The sequence below is a fragment of the Seriola lalandi genome, unplaced genomic scaffold (genome assembly GCF_002814215.2).
Source record: "Seriola lalandi dorsalis isolate HSWRI2012SDOR001 ecotype SW California unplaced genomic scaffold, Sedor1 jcf7180002054907, whole genome shotgun sequence".
Lineage (NCBI taxonomy): Eukaryota > Metazoa > Chordata > Actinopteri > Carangiformes > Carangidae > Seriola > Seriola lalandi.
In genome coordinates this window covers 1,743,257-1,764,725 of record NW_019525459.1, presented here as the reverse complement: position 1 = coordinate 1,764,725, position 21,469 = coordinate 1,743,257, and the positions used below count along the sequence as shown (strand labels likewise).

At 38.9% G+C, this 21,469-nt stretch overlaps 1 protein-coding gene across 1 annotated transcript; it reads left to right on the top strand.

Annotated features, from left to right (window-relative positions):
- Nucleotides 1-10,986: 10,986 nt before the first annotated feature.
- vax1 (ventral anterior homeobox 1) lies at nt 10,987-19,159 on the top strand. Its single transcript, XM_023430549.2, has 3 exons — nt 10,987-12,271; nt 14,000-14,187; nt 17,119-19,159. Exons 1-3 carry the CDS (start codon nt 12,058-12,060, stop codon nt 17,656-17,658), a joined length of 942 nt encoding a protein of 313 aa, XP_023286317.1. The 5' UTR covers nt 10,987-12,057; the 3' UTR covers nt 17,659-19,159.
- The last annotated feature ends 2,310 nt before the right edge of the window (nt 19,160-21,469 follow it).

Genomic DNA, 21,469 nt, shown 5'->3' with positions numbered 1-21,469 from the left:
AATAGTTGATTTTATATAATTTTCTTAAGGACTTATTTTGAATGGTTTTCCATTGGGAGTGAACAAAATATGATGAAACCTGATGGAATATGATGATTTTGCAAAAACTACAGAAGCTACAACACTGAAACTTGGCGAACAGATCCTCATACTTCAGTGCCTTACCTACTCAATAATGTTAGCGATAGCGCCACCTTTTGGTGAGATTGAGCTTTCAAATATTGCAAAATGTTTTGGCTAATATCTTTTTTCTACGCCTTGCGGTTCGCAAAAAAACTCTGGTGTCTATGGATTCAGTGGATGATGCTGAAGAGAATACTATAAGCCACACTCACTGGTGTCATAACATTTTCAGTTTGCTTTAGACATAATTTTGACTCCCTCTCCGGTATCTTTTATCCAAGCGTCACCAACCACAAACACTGTACACATGTTTGATTTGAGATAAGACATATTGCTTTTCCATGATTGGCTGACAAATCTTTGTAGGTGTGGCCAAATGAATTCAAACTGCTGTAACTCTTGTGTCTGTGTCATCTAATTGCAACCAAATTTGGTGCATGCATACATTGAGATGACAGATAAGACTGCTGAGTTTCATTTGCTCCCTAAGGGGCACTATGGAAAAAAACAAACAAAATAAAAACAAATTGCTTAATACAAATCAGTACTACTGCCATATAGTGATGGGTAGAAAGGTGGTTCCACTTTTAATATGTCAATCAACACAATGCCATATTAGCTTTTAAACAGCTTGCGGATATCTCTTATAGCTCATGAGTTATTAATTTTCTAACTAGGAGTGTGTGAAATCATTAATCTCAAAAATTGTAAATGCTACAGAATTGAAACTCGACAGGTGAAATGTGTCACATAGTTAAAAGTTGTTGAAATAGCACCAACATGTGGCCAGTTATTGATTATTTATTATTGTTTATTTGACTAATACTTTTATAGTTATAGTTTTCCTATATGTTGACTACAATAACATCCTTTTTTATGCCGCAAATGTTCCAGTTTTACATTAACTGTTCTATAAAAACACATCCAGGAAACACACACACACACACACACACACACACACACACACACATGCACTAAAGTTAACCTATTTTACCTCTTAAAATGCTTCTACACCCCTCTCCAATACCATTTGCTGAAATAAGAGAGGTAAAACTCACATACTGTAATTACACACACTTGCATATCAGATGCATGCATTCACGTCTGTGCGTTTCAGGGTGTGTGCTTTATGTATTTCTTATGAATCATACAGAAAATCAACCCACTACCTCACTGATTGATTGAAGCCAGTTTTTGCCAGCCAGTGTTTGCAGGTTTACTGCATGTTGTTCTCCATGTTCTGTGCCTTCGATGAAGCTGGGGCGTAGTACCTTAAGAGGCCACATGAGGGCCTCAGAGGTCTGATAGTCACACATCCAAACTGGTGCTGAAATATTACAAATCTTTCCAGCTCTCCAGCTATCTGAATCTGTGGCCCACAAACTCCTGTCTAATGGCCCCTGGCACAGGAACCCAGCCCTCATATGCAAATTTGTGACAGTGTAGTCCAGCATCATAATTTATGGTGGTGATTTAGCCTTCCAATTATGGACTGGAATAATAGCTATGTATATGTAAATCAAACAAGATGTTTGTAGATCTGGCAGATTAGAGGTAGCAGGGGGTAAAGGTTCAGTCCTGTCACAAAGTTCCAGGTTTTTGTTTCAGGTGAGTAAATATTTTAACTTGTACAATGTTGTGATCAGAGCTACGTGTCTAATTTTAAGTAACATACTGACACATTTGATGTGTGTCAGGGTCGGACGTAGCTACAGCTGAGATCACAGATTTCATGTCCTCAGTGATATTTTCTTTAAAGCTAAATGTCTTCAAATGTTATTGCTCTCAGGCCAAACTATTAATTTAAATCAAAACTTAATAAAAAGATTTAGTATTCTTCTTCCCAGCGTTATATCCAATGCGGCTCAGCATTAAGGGAATTAATAATGTACAGAAATTTTAATTGAAAATATAATTGGAAAGTTACAATGCATTAATGAATACAAATTTTAAAAGGTTTATTAATTAATCTTATTAATGTCATTATCTAAACACAACTTAACATCCTAAATAACAACTTCCATGTTGGTAAAATACACTTGTGTTGTTAATACTATGACACATGTCACATGGTTTCCTGCCCACTGCCGTATGTCAGAGCTCAGGTTAATGCTGAGCTCACTGCTGAGAGAGCAGATAGTCTTAATGACAACAATGTTATGCTTAAAACGTTTTCTTGACACTAACTACATTTACTTACAGATTAATCAAACAGTCTTGTAGACTATCACCATTAAATGGATCCACAGATTTTGACTTGTTAATGATGTAAAACAGAGAAAATAAGCAAATTGTCACATTGCAGAGGCTGAAACCAAAAAGTGAATTTTTGCTTGATAAATGATTTTCATGGCTAAACATTAAAAAAAAATGTTTGTTTGATTTTCTGTCTATTGACTAATTGATTAATCAGTTGTTTTTTTTTTTGTTTTTTTTACAAACTTTCAAAACAGTCATTTTCATTTTAGCTTCATCCTCACAAAGTGTAAACATACTGTACATTGCTGAATATTCACAAGTGTATTTACACAAGTTCAGTCTAATGAGAAAAGGAACAGGATTTTTAATGTATGTAATATGAAATTGTGTTTTTGTTGTTTTACTCATTGATCCCCAGCTGTTTACATTTCACTCACTCTATTGAGTTGGATGGGAAGCAAACAAAGGCTTTAGTGAGGATTGTTGTGATGCATCAGTAATAAAATGTGACCATCTCTGGCTGCACGGACACTGTTTGTATGACTGATGACAAATTAGCATTTTCTTACAACAAATATTACAACAGTTGCTGGAAAAGTAATCATCGATTAATTTAGTTATTTATACTTTCATCTTCTTTGTTATTCAATTAGTTAAAAAAAAACAAAAAAAAAACATGTAATCAACTGACCTGAGAATCACAATGGTGTTTACTAGCTGAACTAATGAAAAATAAACTGAAGCATCATCATTTACAGGAAACACACCAGGAACTCACACACACCTCAGACTCTTAATTATGGCCTCTAAAACCGTTATTAGATAGAGCAGCTTTTAGATTGGGTGATAGTTATTTAGATCATAAGGATGACCACCTACATGAAGAGGAAGAACATGAGCTACCATCAAAACTTTTGGGTTCATACCTTCATGCATAGTCTTAATGAAAAATATGTGTCAAGAGTTCAGCAATAAGAGGTACTTAGACTTTGTACACACTTTATCACTTTGAATGTCTGCAAAAACAGATTTTTTTTAAATACTGAAAGTTAATGAAGCTCCAAGGACATCTTTTATACGGCAGGAGTGAAATGAAAAGGATGGCTTGATTAGATGAGACATTATCAGATTGAATCACTTTCCTTTGTTTAGCATGTACGAGAATGTGTCAGCACTTACTTTTAGGTAAATGATGGACTGGTATAAAGGATTATAAAAAGCCATATATGTTTTAGTCCCATAGTCAACAACAGCTACAATCATTGACTGTAACTGTTTCCACCTATGGATCTGACCTTGGAGCTGACCTGAAGATATAGTTGTAGTAAATCCTGCTGATTGATGAAAACCAAATCCCAGAGGAGATGTGAAGGGCTTCCGCTTCTCTCCTGCCTCATTTGTTCATCTAGATATTCAATGTTGCTTGTAGTGACTTCTCTGTTTGCTCTGTGACGGCTGGTAGCTGTGTGCCAGCATCGATTTTCCTGCGTTCTACAGGAAAATGATTGACCACAAGTGAGACCAATTGTATGACAGTGAAAATATGATCACGTTCTCAAGCACTTATGACTGTACTCAGCTCTTTGAATTGTTCTGTAAAGAGACACTGCAGCATTGTTTGAGTAAAATCTGAATCTCTCTCTCTTGCCCTGAGGAGTAAACAGGGCTGAGCCAGCATGGATTTTACTTTGTCTTTGTTATGATCACTGGGTTGCTGCCATTACTTGTATTTGCCCCGTGCAGCTGTGTTTGTCTCAGTCATACAACACCTCCTCATTAGTTGACTTGAAGTGTGCAGCACATGCTCCTAAGGCATATATAGACCCACTGTATGTGTGTGTGTGTGTGTGTGTGTACAGTCCTTCAACAAATGCAGACAGTCCAAGTCCAGTTTTGGGGTCCAGGTATTAACAGTTCTTGGCGCTGTCTGCTACTGAAATTTGTGATTTGTGGTTATACAAAACAACAAGTCCTCCAACTTAAACTATATAGTTGCTTGTGGTTAACTCGAGGAGTGTACCAGTGGTAGGCGCACCTTACCTTGGTTGTTATGGTAATAATAATCAGTTTAAAGGACGCTTCCTTCAGTTTAAAGGACCTTCCTCGTCATGGTTACAATGATAAACACATGGTTATGGTTGTGTGAAACAATGTTGACTTTCGTAGTCTGATCAAGCTATCCACCCTCCTTCATCCTGCCATCCTCCATTTAGGAGGATGGCAGGATGAAGGAGGGTGGATGACTTCTTCCATTGCTCCCATCACAATTGCTATGGCCACTAGAGGGCACCTAACAATAAAGCATCACTATAGATTGGATTAACCTGCTTGAACACACGACCAATGGGCTCGTTTTTTTTTTTTTTTTACAGGCAAACAGTAACTTGACAAACTTCTACTGCCTCATGCAGCCAGGACATCCTCAGCTCTGTGTGTTCATCTCTTGATGAGAGCTGGTCATTTTACAGCTGATATCATCTTTTATTCCACTGTGTTTGCAACTACAGCTCAGAACCATAACTGACTCTAGTAATATATACTAAACCCTGTATTAAACACATTTACTGCATGCAATCACTAATGAATTATTAAAATTGATTCATGCCTGGAAGTTTCATGTTAACTGTAGCCAACCAACCTTTATCTACCCGTAACCTCTTAACGTAACACACTGTAGGAGTTAACCTCACTCAATCCCACACATACCACCCTGCTGCTGGAAATACTCACCAGAGCACCAAATGTGGATTCATCCACAGCAGAAAATAGTCCCTCAAAAAATGCAAACATCTCTTGTCTGTCTGACTAATGTTTGCTAAAAAATACAGTGGCCATCTGTTTTAGGACACTAAAAACGAAATCTATTTTATATATATTGACCCGTTTCTAATGATATGTCTTCATTATAGGAACCAATGGGGTTGGGACTGAGAGCCACAGACAGAGTAGGGAGTAAAATACTGCGAGACACCGTTGGTTCAGTCGTTTCATGAGAATTGTTGACAAAAATAAGAAACATTTATCCTTTAATTGTTAATGTGTGTTTATTTTCCATAAATTATGAAACAGTTTGCCCAAATTTTACTGTACCCTTGTAAATACATGGTAAATACATGCACCCATATTGTGCTTTTCTAGTCTTCTCGCCCCTCAAAGCGCTTTACAGTATAAGCCACAATCACTCACACATTCATACAGCACTTTGTTCTCTATACATACTGTGCCTTTTTATCACACACACACTCACACACCGATGATACATTTGGGGTTCAATATCCTGCCCGAGGACATTTTGAAATGCCGACTGGAGGAGCCGGGCATCAGCCCAGCGATTAGTGGATGACCTGTGTTACCTCCTGAGCCACAGCCGCTCCAGAACGCTGTAGAACTGAACCGTTTCGTGCACGCCTTCTGTTGCAGGGACAGAGGGAGAAATCATTTGAGAGGGGCCTAGTGCCAACATACAGGTCCTCACTCCCAACACGCTGGTTCCCTCAGAGGTTACTGTTCACCAGCTTTATGCTTATTTAATCACTACAGCTCGCAGCAGGAATAATTTGCTGTAATTCTTAATCACCCAATACAGTTAAGATGAGGTTAAACAGAGAATCACAGTCATGCCTGCCGTGTTTCCAAACACTGCTAAAAGATTTTCCCAGAAAAAAAAATCTGTCTGTGTTCTGACAAATGGTGGGCTGAGTGGTGAGAGAGGGGAAGAAAAAAAAACATGATTTATTTTCAAGGCTTTTATGATGCTTTCCATTGTTTCCCTCTTGCTTTAGTCTTGATGCATACTACGACTGCCAATGGGGCCGTAACTGTTGCAGAGATACAAAGGAACTGCTCAAATTACACCTGTGACAATTACTACAGCTAGGCGCTGTCTGCGGGACAAAAGAGTGTTATCTAAAACTACTCACAGAGAATGTACAGAAAAAATCAATTACTGCTGAGGCTTTGTTGCAGGTTTTAGGCTGTCTGGTATGTCACACTTAAAATATTGTATTGTCAACAGCAGATTAGTACAACAGCACTGTGGTATTTTCTGTCTTTAAAATGACAAAATTACATGTAGTACCATAAATACAAATGGCCTCCGAGCTAGTCAACCTTCTATCTACATTCATAAAATGTCTTTATTCCATACCATCATGTAATAACATAAGACAATTTGCTTAGGCCTTGATGAATCCCAGCAACCTTTCAGAGGCTGCCTAAACCTTAAAACCTTTGGAGATTTAAAGAAGGAAAACGTGCGCTGAGATGTGGTTAAGCCCAGCTACTCAGGGTCAGGTCTGTCAGGAAGCAAGATGATGACGTGTCTCTCTACAAACTCCAGAACCTTGTCAGCTCAACAGTTCAGGGAATGGTATCAGCCAAAGATCCATCATGTGGTGGACAGCTTGTTTGAGCCTAAACAAACCAAAGAGAATGGAGGAAAGAGTTAAGGCAAAGTGTTGAAGTACAGTGATGTAAATGAAAACAACATTAGTTTCCCTCGGTATAATCAGAGCCAATACAGTCACTGTGGTTATATATCATCCAGACAGATGTGATATTTATTTCTTTTATTTTTCTTATTTATTTATTTATTCATTTATTTATTTGGATCCCCATTAACCACTACCAAGGAAGCGACTACTCTTCCTGGGGTCAAGTGAACATTACATCATAATGCCAAACAATAATATAAATTAAAATCAAAGACAACACGCACTGTTTTCACAGCCCTGACATTATCACACCAATATACAATCTTTAAACGCGATTTCATTTTTTAAAAAGGGCTCAATAATTTTGTAATACAGTCGGCCAGTGTAGTTTATAGCAAACATTTTTTCATCTGCATTAATCCACATTCGGTGCAGCAGGGACTGTTTCCACCAGCAGGACAAAGCTTGTGGGATTAAGTCATGATGAGCTGCAGTGTGTGTTTTTGGACAACAATGGAGGAATAAAATACATCAGGCTTTAGATGCACACACACACACACACACACACACACACACACAACACTTTTGGAGACATTTATTGTTTGTTTTTTCATTAGATTCATTGACAATAAAACAATTTATGAAAAACACTAGCACTTTCCTTTAAAGGAGCTAATTGTCATTTTTGCTATTACTACATAGCTAGCATTAGCATTAACAGCTGTTTGCTCACCAGTCTAGAGGGAGTTGTGAGTTCAGCATCAAACTTCATTCATTTACTCACAAACAGTGTTGGGAAACCAACTAGCTTGTTTTGCCTTTATTTCTATCACTTCTCTTATTCTACCAAAGTTAGCAGGCTAACCAACCAACCCTGGTCCAGTTGGACCGTCTCATCACCTTCCCATACTGAGTCACTGAAGAAGCAGCTGCTCAGACGTTTTATAACCTACTGTGTCGTTAACACCATAGCTGGAGCTCTTTGCAAGACTGGTAAGTAAACAGCTGTTAATGCTAACCTATATAGCAATAACAAAACTTACAAATAGGTTCTTTAAGGCTTCTCAGATGAACCTTTTTCTCTGTTTCTCCTGCACTTGTTCCAGCACTGTAACACTGGCTGTGCCTTCACTACTACAAATTAGCTGAGCACATATCTGGAAGCTCTCAGTGCCCGTTAACAATAGAGCTGTCACTGGCCTGAGAACATAGTGTTCCTACACCAGAAACCAACACACACAACAATTAATCCCACTTATTAGCTCAGTTGTCAAAACTACTCAGAGTTGAAATCAAACGTGTAAACTTCAACAGCTCTAATGAAGCTTAATTGCTCGGGAAGTTTGTTTTCACAACACCGTCAGTAACTACAAGCACTCAGTGTTTATGAGCTACCAAGGATTTTCAAGCAAAGGGAAAAGAAGCTAGATATAAATTCCATGCTTACACTGAAAACCATCAGCGCTCAACAATTTTTGAGCTCAGCTGCGAGCGCAGCCCTCTGCCATAGATGGAAACAAGCTCTTTATTTAGAGGGTTCAAGAACAGCTTGCTCTCTTACTGTGGAACATAATCACCACATTTGTAAACGTAAAGCAGGGCTTTGAATGTAACCATTCATCTTGAGTTACCATGTTGTCGATCAGACATCAAGGCTCTCCAAGGCCTGCGCTCTCCACAGCAACCTACCTTGTATTAGAGAGCCTAAAAAGCTTTGCCACAAAGTGCCAAGGAGCCCTGGGTCCTAATAACAGCACCATAAAGAGCCAACTTATAGCAATTACAGTAAGTATTAATACAACATTAGGCACATGGTCATTTCTGTAGTTTGCTTTGACTGTGTTAACTGACTATTTATGTGTGGCACAGTCACAGTTGTGGAGAAGGCACTACAAATAAACATGCTGGCATCTCAGCAGGTTTTTTTTTTTAACAAAAGTAACCATTTCCTCTGCAGAAATAACTTGAAATTTCACACCCTCATTCTGTCCAGCTGCTCCAGCAGTTTGGGGTTTGATTTGATTTCCTGGGACACAGTTCTTTATAACCAGACATTAAATGTGTCCGTAGAACAGCTCTAATTTCCGGTGTTGAAATAATGAAAACCGGTTTGAGCCGGGTCAAATTACAGCACAGCACATTGTCCAGTATTTTAAAGAATGTCACTGAAGCCTTGCTGTGTTAAAATGATGACTGTAATAGTGATGATAATGCTGGTGATTCACTGCTGGCCTGTGGTGATTGGACCGTTGCAGAGCTCTGAGTGTGTGAGCGTGTGTGGGAGGGTACTTGTCTCCAAAGTTGGATGCTTCCAGTATAAATACACATGAAGAAATATATATTCAAACCCTGTGGATTCACCTTTTGCATTTCTTTTATATCAGACTCTGTGATGTGACTGAGGGACGGCTGAAGGCCAATTGGAGGGAACCCTTGTGTTAAATTGGATTGTATGAACGATAAGGACTGTGGCCCAAATCTACCATATTCACCAAGGATAAGGTTCAGTGAAATGCTGCTGTGCTGGTATAATTTTCTTCAATAATATTATATTATACAGGCTTTTTTTGCACTGCTGAAATTCTACAATAATATTGAACATATTATAGTAGAACATGTAGTTATCCTTTCAGAGGGGATAGAACAAAATCTGAAGCAGTAATACTTTCACATCTACTCTGTTGCAGGTGACGTGTATCATTTGTACATGAGCTCATTCATTATGAACAGTAATATAGTTTTTGAACAGGGTTCCTTTTATGGCAGTAATGGAATATCAACAGAAAATAATGAATGCACAGTATGTCTTGATCCTTGGTGCCACTGGCTGTGTCTAACTACTGGATCATTTAGACAAATGTGGCGTTAGAAAGGTTAAACACTCCTGACATGTTCATATACATGACTTTAATTTAAAATAATTGAAATTTACTTATGTGTAAAACTAAAACAATTGTATACATTGTATGTAGTGAAGTTATTGTCTCTACATTCTCTCCATAGAGCTATTTAAGTAAACAAAATGAACGGGGTCACACAAACCCAGCGGAGCAGCTTATTACTAGATGAATGCTGTAGGTTTCATATTCAGTCTGCCGACTGACACTTGAACACACCTCCCCGAAGACTGCTCAGCATGGCTGCTCATGGTGTTAGCCCACAAATATAATAGTTTTCCCTTTCTATACAGCTAATATAAAGCAGTTACAAAACTGGAAGCTTTGTGTTTACAGCACCAAAAGGCTTCTACTGTGAGACAGATCATTGTAATGAGTGTATTGCAGATCATTATATTAGTGATCAGAAGTGAGGCCCGGAACACTATTCATATTTTCCAGGAGCCATGCGCTGCAGTGTATGTGTTGGCATCATAGATTTAGAAATTTGCTTTTAAATTTTACTGATCCAACAATTGAGGTTCCTAAATAGTTTGAATCAAATCACATGAATTTCAGTGCTGGCAGTTTACACCTGTGAGATGTGTGTTTTTTTTGTTTGGTTTTTTTGTGTTTTTTTTTTTTTTGCTGTATTCTGTGCACACTGAGTGTCTGATGTAGAAACTGAACACATTAGTGTTTTCTCCTCCTCAGCCATTGTGTGTCACTGAGAGGCCAAGACGCTGCATCCTCAACCTATTTCCCAGGCTGGGGCTCCGCACCACAGCTTGAGAAGCCCAAGTCCCCTTTAGTCGTTCCCTTTTTAGCCTCCTTTTTACCTCTTTCAAACAATGGATCCTGCCCCACATCAAGCAGTAGCCCCCCAAACAGTCAGTGAATAAAGTTAGTCCAACATGCAGCCCTTAAACCCACCCCAAGACTGCTGCCGGGCAGCCACACTCGCAGAATTGTTTGTTAATAGTCCAATTAGATAATTGCCATCTTTCACTCCTTTTCCTCTCTGTTTCCCATAAAAGCATGAATGGCACTCAAGGAGGGGGGCAGCTTGAAGAGGGCTTCTGGCCAGCTGAGGTGACAAGAAGGGCCAGAGAATGTTCCTTGCACTAGGCCACTGGTTTGAATTGAATCATTGTGGCCTAATCAATGGTCTTATTGGATTACTGGCCACTGCTGTGTTCAGAGATATTGTTGCAGTGACAATGAAAATAGCTAAGAGTTGGTGGTTGGGTGGGTGGGTAGTGGGCTGGAAGGCGAGCGGTGAGAGAGGTAGGGGCCATTCCAGGGGCATGCATGTGTGAGAGTGTAGGCAGTCTAAGCACTAATGACAAGTTTTGTTCTCCTGTTTTGTCTTTTTCAAATGTGTAGGTTAGGATTATGAGAACTGAGGATGGTGCAATCATCTTAATCCTGCAGGATGTGGTGTTAGTGGCCAGGACCCTGCTCTCTGAATCCACGCAGGACGACTCAGGAAACTTTCACACAATCCCTGTCAAACCAGAGCTGCGTTGTTAGCTGAAGCTGGCTCGCTCGTCACTGCCTTCATAAATTTTGATTGACATGGATTTGTTCACTATGCTTTTTTTCCACCTATCTCTCTCGTTCCCTCTCTGGCTCTTTCCCAGTTCCTCTTGCCTACAGTAGCATAGTGGTGAGATCTGCACATTGCAAAAACCTGGTGATTGGCGAGAGTGCCAAGAAAAAGACGGAATCAAAGTTCGCTGACATGCTGCAGCAATCAGGTGCACTGTGAAAAGTCTCGGGGAAAAATGCCTGGCCGTGGTCTGTGGATGGAAGAATGAAGCACCCGGGAACTTTTTTCAGGTCTGGAAGAGTCATACCCCTGTGATTGTGTGCGTTCATGTGGGGTTCAGGGAGGCTTGGTTGCGAGACAAGACTAATCATTTGTCTTGATTCCCTGGGCTGAGAGCAGGAAAACAGAGGGGGACGGGACGAGCAAACCCCTCTATCAAGACCTGATCTATTTCCCCAAACAATTTAGTGTATTCATGAGGTTACGCAAATGTGGAGGCAGCAAAATTACCGTAATCAATTGAAACAGCGAGTGCGCATCCATGGCTCTGATTATTTGAAGATCATCTATCAGCCTGATGTCTATGTAACGAGGAAAGGGGGGCACTGAATTACTGTTGAGTTTCACTGAGAAGTCCATGATCATTGGGCAAAGGGAGTTTGGTCAGTGATAATAGGGCTCCTTAGTCTGGCGACAGAAATATTTCACCAAGCATTAGATAGCTGACTGTGCCGTGCTGAAAGGTGCTGTTTTGAAACTAAAACCCACACTGTCCGGACGAGCTGCTGCTCCGTGCTCTCCGTAATCTCCTTTTTTTTTTCACCTGACAAAGGAAAAAAAAGACAAACCGCAGGTCCAAAAGGATAAACTGAGAATGGAGGTCAGATACAACCAAGAGACGGACGGGATGGTGTTGAAGAATGGACTAAAGGAGGGGAAGGATAGCAAGGACTCCCAGGGCAGCTTGTCCAAAAGCTTCCTCAAGGAGCAGCAGGACTCCTTTTCCCCCTCTGGGACTCTAGACAACTGCGAGAAGAACAGAGGGAGCACAGGGGACCCAGACTACTGTCGGAGAATACTAGTCCGAGGTAAGGCTGGTTTTTTTCGATTGTTTCTTTGTTTGTTTTTAACAAACTTGCAGTTCGGTACTGAAGGAATCGTCCAGATGAACAGTGTGACCTGCTGTTAGATTCCCATGTATTTTACAATCAGAGAATCTTACAGAACCAAGTTGTAAAATGAGGCCTTGGTAATATCAGACATTGGTTGTTGATGCATAGAGAGAAAAAAGACAAATCACCTGTTTTAGTTATGAGGATTTTACTTAATTTTAAAATTTAAGTTAATAGCAAAAATATCCCCTTAAACTAAAAATCGTTTTTTTTAATTTACATTTATGGAGCCTATTTAAATGAAGAGGCATCTGGATTTGTTTTTTTTTTCTTTCTTTCTTTCTTCTGTTTGTGTAACTTTATTATTGGTCATGAAATGTACTCAATTGTTATGAAAAAACAATAATGTATCTTTAATTTTATGCCAATCTTTCTGCATAACCGTAGTGATTTTGTTTCATTTTTATTACATTTTTATAAAGACTGAGATGAACTACATCTTTCTTCATATGTCATACTTATATAATACATGCTGTTAGATTATTCAAAAGTGTTTAATTTTAATTATCAAAATTACATTTTCATGTGTATTTACCTGTTTAATTCAAATATGTGCAAGGTCATGTATTTAAGGAAAAATGCCTGCGGGGTTTTACACTGTAGGTTTGCATTTCACTTCCAGAGAGATACATATTGAAATGATAAATATTCAATCACACAAAAAAATAAAGAAATGTGAATTTCTTTGTACAGATATTTAATGTTAACAAACCATACGTGGATTTGTGTTTATGTCTGTCAGGGGCTCAGAGAGTCAGTTGTGTGATTTCCATCATAATAAAATAGGATTAATTACACAAGATATAACAAGACAGAGCCGCCTCAAAATATAGAGAAAAGTTTTGTATTGAAATATATTTTCAGACAATCATGTAATATATATGTTTTAATATTCATTCATTTATTTGTTTGTTATTTGTTATTAATTAAATGATTGTAAATTGATTTTTTTGAAACACTGCAACAACTTTTTATTTTGAAAGGATGTAAAAATTTTACACATATTTGTTAAGCAGAGATTGGTAACATTACTTTAATATACTTCTGATGACAACACACATTGTTGTAATTTCTCTTTTGTGGTAACATAGGTTTGAGTTAAATGAGTGAATGGAAATAGAACCGCATCATGTTTCAGTCATTTTTATTTCATGTTTTTTCTGTTGTTAGTTGCACAAATTTGTCAGCACCTGATATAAATGTGTCTTAATACATGTAAATTAAATTCCTATCAAATAACACAACAACAACATTATGGAGTTTTCTGTCACTTATGACACTTCATCTGGATTTATATTTTCCAATTTTATAATTTAAAACATAGTGAATCGTCTGTGATAATACATTATAATAAATAATTTAAACAAACAGTATTTGTCTCATCATGCACATCGTGAACATATACTTAAATTCAATAAATAAAATCACAATTTGACATATTATTATGAATTCTCAGTATTTCCACATTGGAGCTCCCTATAGTAGTAGTAGTAATGGTAGTAGTAGTAATAATAATAATAATAATAATAATAATAATAATAATAATATTGTTTCAGGTAAACCTGGGAATAAATTGTATGTATCTGTTTTAATTGCCTCTGTATTTGCCTGAACATTGTTGATTCAAAGAGCTTCTTGTTGCAGATGCTAAAGGCTCCATCAGAGAGATAATTCTGCCGAAGGGTCTGGATCTGGACCGGCCCAAACGGACCCGCACCTCCTTCACTGCAGAGCAGCTCTACCGGTTAGAGATGGAGTTTCAGAGGTGCCAGTATGTGGTTGGGAGGGAAAGGACTGAACTGGCCCGCCAGCTCAATCTGTCTGAAACTCAGGTAGGTATGCATCATACTTGTACCTACTAAACCTAAAAATTATGACCTGATTCTGTGTAAACAGGAAAATTTACTGAGTAACAGACATAATGGATCCTTTTACTTTTAATTGATTCAATGTAATTTTCTTTTTTTTTCCTCTTTACACCTACTCACTGCATCTGTCCTGACTTTAAATAGTCATGTTCCAGTCTGTGAGGAGTCAAAGTCATTTCATTTCCCTCTAATCCCTGTTTGTCTATATCATATAAAGTAATATGATCAGATACATACAGTCCAAAGATAAAAGAAGAGTTTAGTGCATCACAGCTGATCATATTCATGAATACAAACATTACTGATGTTAACAAACATTTAACAGCACCAGTAACGAAACTAGCTGTTGTGGAGTGCTGCTGGTTGTATTCACAGACTCATCAGAGCTCACACAGTCTCACTGTCTTCATTCTTTGTTTGAGGATTTCACACGGACATATATTAAACTGTATGAACTTTATGGTAAATGTAATTGATCTTGATTTATAGAGCGTTTGACGTTGCCAAACACTGTCATTAGAGAAAATCTCAGACTTCCTCCTCACGTGGTGCATATTGGATCAACAGCGGGCCCTGCAGTGTCCGCTGTGGGTGAACTGCGTTTGACACCAGATTCACCCGGTCACCCTGTGACTTGGACTGAAGGGAACCCCCGGCTGTCAGCATCAAAGCTCTGCTGTGTTTTCAGCCACAGTTTCGTTCATCTATTTTATTCCTGTTTTAAATGTGCGAAGCGGCTAACGGTGCCATCAGCTTGGTGTTCGGTGTTGATGTGCTGAGGCTTTCAGAGCGGCTGAAGGAGGTTGACCCATAGTGGAGGTCTGTGAGGGGTCGACCTGTTCTCACAAAACGACGGCACAACCAACAACAAACACACGCATCCTTTTATTAACAGCTGTGTCGATTTTACTTTTTATATTTTAAAATTTTTCATTTGGCTGCTTTTCTGTTTTTTTTTGTTTTTTTTACAAAAACTGAAAATTGAAGACGTTATTTTGCTCACATAAAGATAGTATAGATTTGAGGCAGGACAAAGGCTCCAGGGTTTTTCTTCAAGTGATGAAAAAATGCTTTTTAATGATAGCGTGGTGAAATGAACATGTAGCCCTGTCACTCCCAGCTAGTCACTGTGTGTGCACCTCATCTTTGTTTGAGCGACCAGCTCCACCTTATTGTTTTATGTGCCTCTAAAATGAACCAGATGTTCTGAGCAAACAGAAAACACATTGAATTCTCCTCTGGACATGAAATGGTTGTTAACAGCTACTGAGGAGTTAAACCTCCTATTGGAGTGAAGGAAAAAAATATTCAAATGTGATTGGACTACCAACAGAATTGAGCTAGAGGCTTGCTGCTGATTGGTACATGCAAATGTTGTTCTATATTAAAGCAATCAGGTGTGATTACACAAGACTTAAAGGTACAATACATAGAAAAGCCTGTATTTATTTCAGTTTTGACATTTATTCAATTTAGACGACTGTGTGGAAGAACACAATGGATGTGTCAAAATAACATCATCAACAAGAATGTCCTCTTTTTTCCATCATTGTGGAAATAAAGTGAGTTTTTTCTCTTCAGGTTAATGCAACAGAAGCTGCTGCACACAGTCTGTCAGAAATATTTGAAGCTAAACCTTTTGGTTGTGACAATGATATATTTATTCCGGTAAGGGGAGATTTGTAGATCTTTACATTTTCAGAAATTAAAGGAGGTGTAACTATGGCAACCGCTTTTGATTTTTAAAAAGGCCAGGTTCACATTTAGAGTATCTCAGATTCTGTCTGAAATGTGTAACCTATATTTGCAGAGCCAGGGCCGATACAGGTCACTGAAGTCACAGGTGGCCATTTACAATTTGGAGGAATTTGGAAATTTGCAGTAAAAAAAGTAGAACAACTTTTATATAAATGTGTTGTGTTTTTCTGTCTTTAAAATGTGTTCTTTATCTCAGAACATCTACTGTACACAAACAAAAGGAGGGCTGCAATTTACAGTAACACAGTCAGTTAATGTGTCGTTTAGATTTCCAGTGAAACAATTTATCATTTAGTCCATGAAATGTCAGAAAATAGTGAAATAAAAAACTATCCCCAGTTCTCACAGCTTGATAATTGTTGTTTTCACTATCCAAATATATTCAATTTAAAATCAATAAATAAATGAATAAACTTAGACAGTCCTCATGTCTAAGTCCAACAAACGTTTGGCTGTTTTGTTTGATAATTGACTTTAACAATCCAGCCATAACTAAAATTATCCACAGTTCATTTTTGTCAATCTCGACTGATAATTTCAGCTTTAAATAAATCGTCATTATACTGCAATTAGACGACATCGTCATGACAATCAACAAATTCAGTCAAACCAGCAAACAGTAAAATGATTGTATCTGTTTTTCTGAGAACTGAGTGAGTGATTTCAGCTTCTTCAGTGTAACAGACTCAGAATCTCTGAGCGGCTTCACAAAGTTTTAGTTGTTGGTGTTTCTGAGTGAGTGTGTGTGTTTGTGTGTGTGCGTGTGTGTGTGTGTAAGCTTGCCTGTATATATAGCTACGATACATTAAAGAGTATCTGAACATGTGTGTGGTGGGAACACACAGGCGCTTTGTAACTTTTACTGCACGAACAAAAGCTTTAGTAAAATCAATGAACTTCATCTGTGTTGTTGTTGTGTTATTGAGTTGTATAGTTCATGCTGCCATAATCACTACTGAGATGATCAGATTATTGCTGCACTTTAATCACAGCCAGTTTTTTTTACTGCTGCCACTAACAATAGAAAAGCTTTTAATTAAATTCATATTTTTTCAATCTGTTATATCTGGCATAAATAATATAAGAACTATATATGATACATTCTCTAAACCCTCTTTCCTCTGTGCTCCTCTCCAGGTGAAGGTCTGGTTCCAGAACCGGCGCACTAAGCAGAAGAAGGACCAGGGGAAGGACTCGGAGCTGCGCTCAGTGGTTTCAGAAACAGCAGCGACCTGCAGCGTGCTCAGACTGCTGGAGCAGGGGCGGCTGCTGACACCTCCGGGCATGCCGGGCCTCCTGCCCCACTGCAGCAGTGGCACCCTGGGCTCCGCCCTGCGCCCTCCCTCCATGGCCATGGCCAGCAATGGCAGCAATGGCAGCAGCGGCGGCAGCAGCACAGGCACAGCGGGCGGCAGCCCACCTCTACCCACCGTTACCAGCTCAGGGACAGTTGCGGGCCTGCAGAGCTCACCTGCGGCTCACAGCCTCTTCAGCTTCCCCATGCCGTCCTTACTCAGTGGCGTCGCCACCCGCATTTCCTCCAATCCCCTGTCCATGGCCGGCTCGCTGGCTGGCAACCTGCAGGAACTCTCAGCCCGCTACCTGAGCTCCTCTGCGTTTGAGCCTTACTCGCGGACCAATGGCAAAGAATCCATGGACAAGAAAATTCTGGAATGATGCTTTGTTTTTACAGAGATGGATTCCTGTTTCCTCTGGACGTGTTTGGTTGTTTTCTTGGCTTTCACTGTCTTTGTTTGGTTTTGCTCAGTCTCTTTCATCTCTCTGTGTCAAGTTCTGTAGCAGTTCATGTGTTCTAGTTGCACATCTGGAGCCTTGTAAAAGGAAGAAAACAAAAACCTGTACAAGCTCATCTGATGGGACCGGGTGGAGGTGGGAGGATTTTGCACAAAATATTCACAACAGGACTTTGTTACGGAAATTTAGAGAGAAACACTCTGAGGTGATCACTGAGGGCTCTTTCAGGTTTCTGATTAACTGATCATTAGTCCTATCTGTTCTAATAACCAGAGAATATGGCTGCTTCATACCACACTGCAGGAGTGGTACATAGTGTATAGCAGGAAGTGAAGGTGACAGAAAGTGTAAAGTGATGGTACCTTTTTGAGTTTTGTTTTATTTTTTGATTGTGTTGGGTAGATGCATGTCACAGTAAGTGGAGGAGGAGTTGTCAAACACCAGCAGCAGCAGTTTGTGAGATCCAATCAGCCGATTTGAATGTTTCAAATTTAAAATGCAGCGTTATGAATGAACAAGCAAGGTCGATTTTTCAACATAGAATTGGGGAAGAAAAAAAAGTGCCTGTTTCTGAAGGTCACTGCAAGGCCAGTGTGAGCGCAGAGCCCAGTGCATTAGATATGCTTTTGCAGATGCCCTGCAAAAATTTATCTCACAAAAAGATCTTTTGTACATCTGTTTGTATTAAGTTTCGACCAAGCCAAAACATAATCCAGAGACGGTGTTGTCATACAGTTTGATGGTTCAATTGTTCAGTGTTGTTTTCTCTATGGTTTGGTGAGGATTTGAACATTTTACAACAGAAGTCTTCACTTTGTGGAATTTTCCTCTTTGAGGTGCAGTACCTGACTTCGTTTGCCTGTGATTTTAATACCACTGTGAGTTCTCAGAGTTTTGTGTACAGTTTCTACTCCATGCAGGAACTAATCACAGGAATGAGCTGCTGAGCAGGAGGGTCTTAAAATTGGCTTTTCAGCATTAGTGAGCTGCTTGCTTTGTTGAACACGGCAGCAGGTAACAGGTTTTTCAATCATTCAGATACAGTGAGTTTTACAGTTAGTCCACAGGCAGACTGATACATGTGAAGACTGAGTGACATTATTGTTGTATAAAAGTACTGGAAATAAGAAAAGTACCTTAAATTGTTATTTTATTGTAAATTATTCACTTCTGTAATTAATAGATTATTAGTATCTGGAAAATAATGAATGAATGTATTTGCAGGGTTGAGGAATCAATCAAAAGCTCTTTGGTGCTGTTGTTGTGAAATATCTTGAAATTTGTGAAACGTGTGGTACAAATGTGCATATATATGATGTATCTGGATACAGACAAAGTGTGTTTTCCATTTTTCTTTCATACATGTTGCTATGAATCAAGTTATGATAAATTTCATGACTATTATACCTCTTATATACACTGACCCAATGTGTGTGTGCTCCTGAGAGTTTTTTACACTATTTCTGGTCATGTGACATGCTGGTGTTTTTACTATTCATCCATATTCAACATTTACAACCTGTGGTTATAAACCTGTGATAACAGCAGGATTATAAATTGGCGTGAGAGGTTTTAAAAAGCAATGACAATACGTTTCAGGACTACACCTAATTATTTCCATCAATCAATTTGCCAATTATTGTATTATTTATTTATTGTACGGTCTATAAAATGTCAGAAAACAGTTTCATCCACGGTGATGTCCTCAGATATCTTGTCTGGTCTGACCAACAGTCAGTTTACAATGATCTACAACAACGAGAAGCAGCAAAAGTCATTGTATCTTAACGAGGGAGCTTCAGGGAGCTTCAGGCACCTCTCAGGGCGGAAAGTGGTCAAATATAATTTAGTTACTATTCTCCTAAAATACACTAGAATTAAACATCAAAGACAAGGAAGTAAAGGTTGGTGTTCTTTCTAGTTTAAAATATCTATGATTAAGTATCAACTCTGTGTCATTGAAACAAAATGTCATGTTTATCTGTCTTTTTTTGGAAAACCATTTTTATGTCATCAGAATATGTCATTTACCAGATTAACATATATTTGTGTATATTCAAGATATAGCATTCAAATAAGTTGACCAAATGAAGGTCACTTACCAGCCTAACCAGAGCTTTCAACAGCACCTTACTGTCTTAATCATTAGCCTCTCAGAACTGATGAAAACAGTGTGGTGTGGTTGAAAGTTAAACTAATGTTTTCCAAGGTTATCAATGAACTTCCTTGTTTGGCATTGACACAGTGCAGGTTTTTTTTTTTTTTTGGTGGTAATGAAAACACTTCACCTTCCCCCGCACGCTGTGTGGTGGCTGAGGTATACAGCAGGAGAATTTTACTGGTTCCACCATTAACAAGACCAGGTCAAAACCTAGAACATGGCTGCACCATGTGTGATTAGTGACTGAGGATGTGGTTGAAAACTGTTGTGGGGCTGCTGTAAATAACTGACATCATCATGTCATATTTGCATTCAGTCTAGTATCAGCTGGTTTCAGTCTAGTGTCAGCTGGTTTCAATCTAGTATCAGCTGGTTTCAGTCTAGTGTCAGCAGGGTTTCAGTGTAGTGTTAGCTGGTTTCAGTCTAGTGTCATCTGGTTTCAGTCTAGTGTCATCTGGTTTCAGTGTAATGTCAGCTTGTTTCAGTGTAATGTCAGCTTGTTTCAGTCTACTGTGAGCTGGTTTCCGTCTAGTATCAGCTGGTTTCAGTCTAGTGTCAGCTGGTTGCAGTCAGTCACTCAGTCACTCAGTCAGTCAGTCACACACATTCGCGTTTATAGGGCTGACCTTGTTGTTGTGGTCCAGCCAAAAAAGCAAAAGCTCTACTGGACTGGTAGAGACAGAGAGAGAAAGAGAGAAAACAAATGTTTAAGTAATTTACATAAATTATAAATTGTGAGAAATATGCTGAAAGAAGTGGCAGAAGATACAGACCACAAGCATCTGTTCAGCAGTGTGCCAAGTTAAACAGCAGTGTGGTGTGTAAGTAATTATATGAATTTACTGAAGGACGGTACTTAAATGTGAACAGGGTTTATTTTTAAATATTAAATTAATTTACAGTTTGTAACGTAGTTAAAATTAGCACTAATTTGACCAGGATAACATTAATATGCTGTTTACATATTGATGCATCATTACTAACAGTCAAAATATAATAATACAGCACTCTGTGCTGTTAACAATTGTACTTTTTCTGATCACACTTTTGCGTTTTTATGACAGTACAGAAAGTAAAAGGGCTTTTACTTGTAGAGTGTAGTACTGCAACTTTTATTTAAGACAGGATCTAGGTACTTTGTCCACCACTTTCTGTGAAGAAACTGACCTAAGAGCAACATATGCACTTGGTGAGAACACAGTGGTTTGCAAAGATGCTACTGCAAGTTTAAGGTTGTTTGTAATATTCAGACAATTCTGTGTTCTGGTCTGAGTTTAGTTCTGCTTCTTATTGTAGCACAGCAGAAATGTAGGGACTGTCCAGTAACAGAGAAAACTGAGGCTCTTTTGTGAGCAGAGTCAAAGAAACCAGTCCTCCCCACTGTGTCTTGGGAAACTCCCTAGAGGAAAAAAAGGTCACTCTTATGCCTCCTACACCCTCTCAGCCCCCCCACCCCCACCCACCCATTCTCTCCCTTCACCAGAAAGTCCAATTAGAAGGAAGGTCTGGGAGGTTTTTGTAAGTGGGGGGTTTTGGGGGGAATGTGCATATGTCTGCAGGCACAGGGCTGTC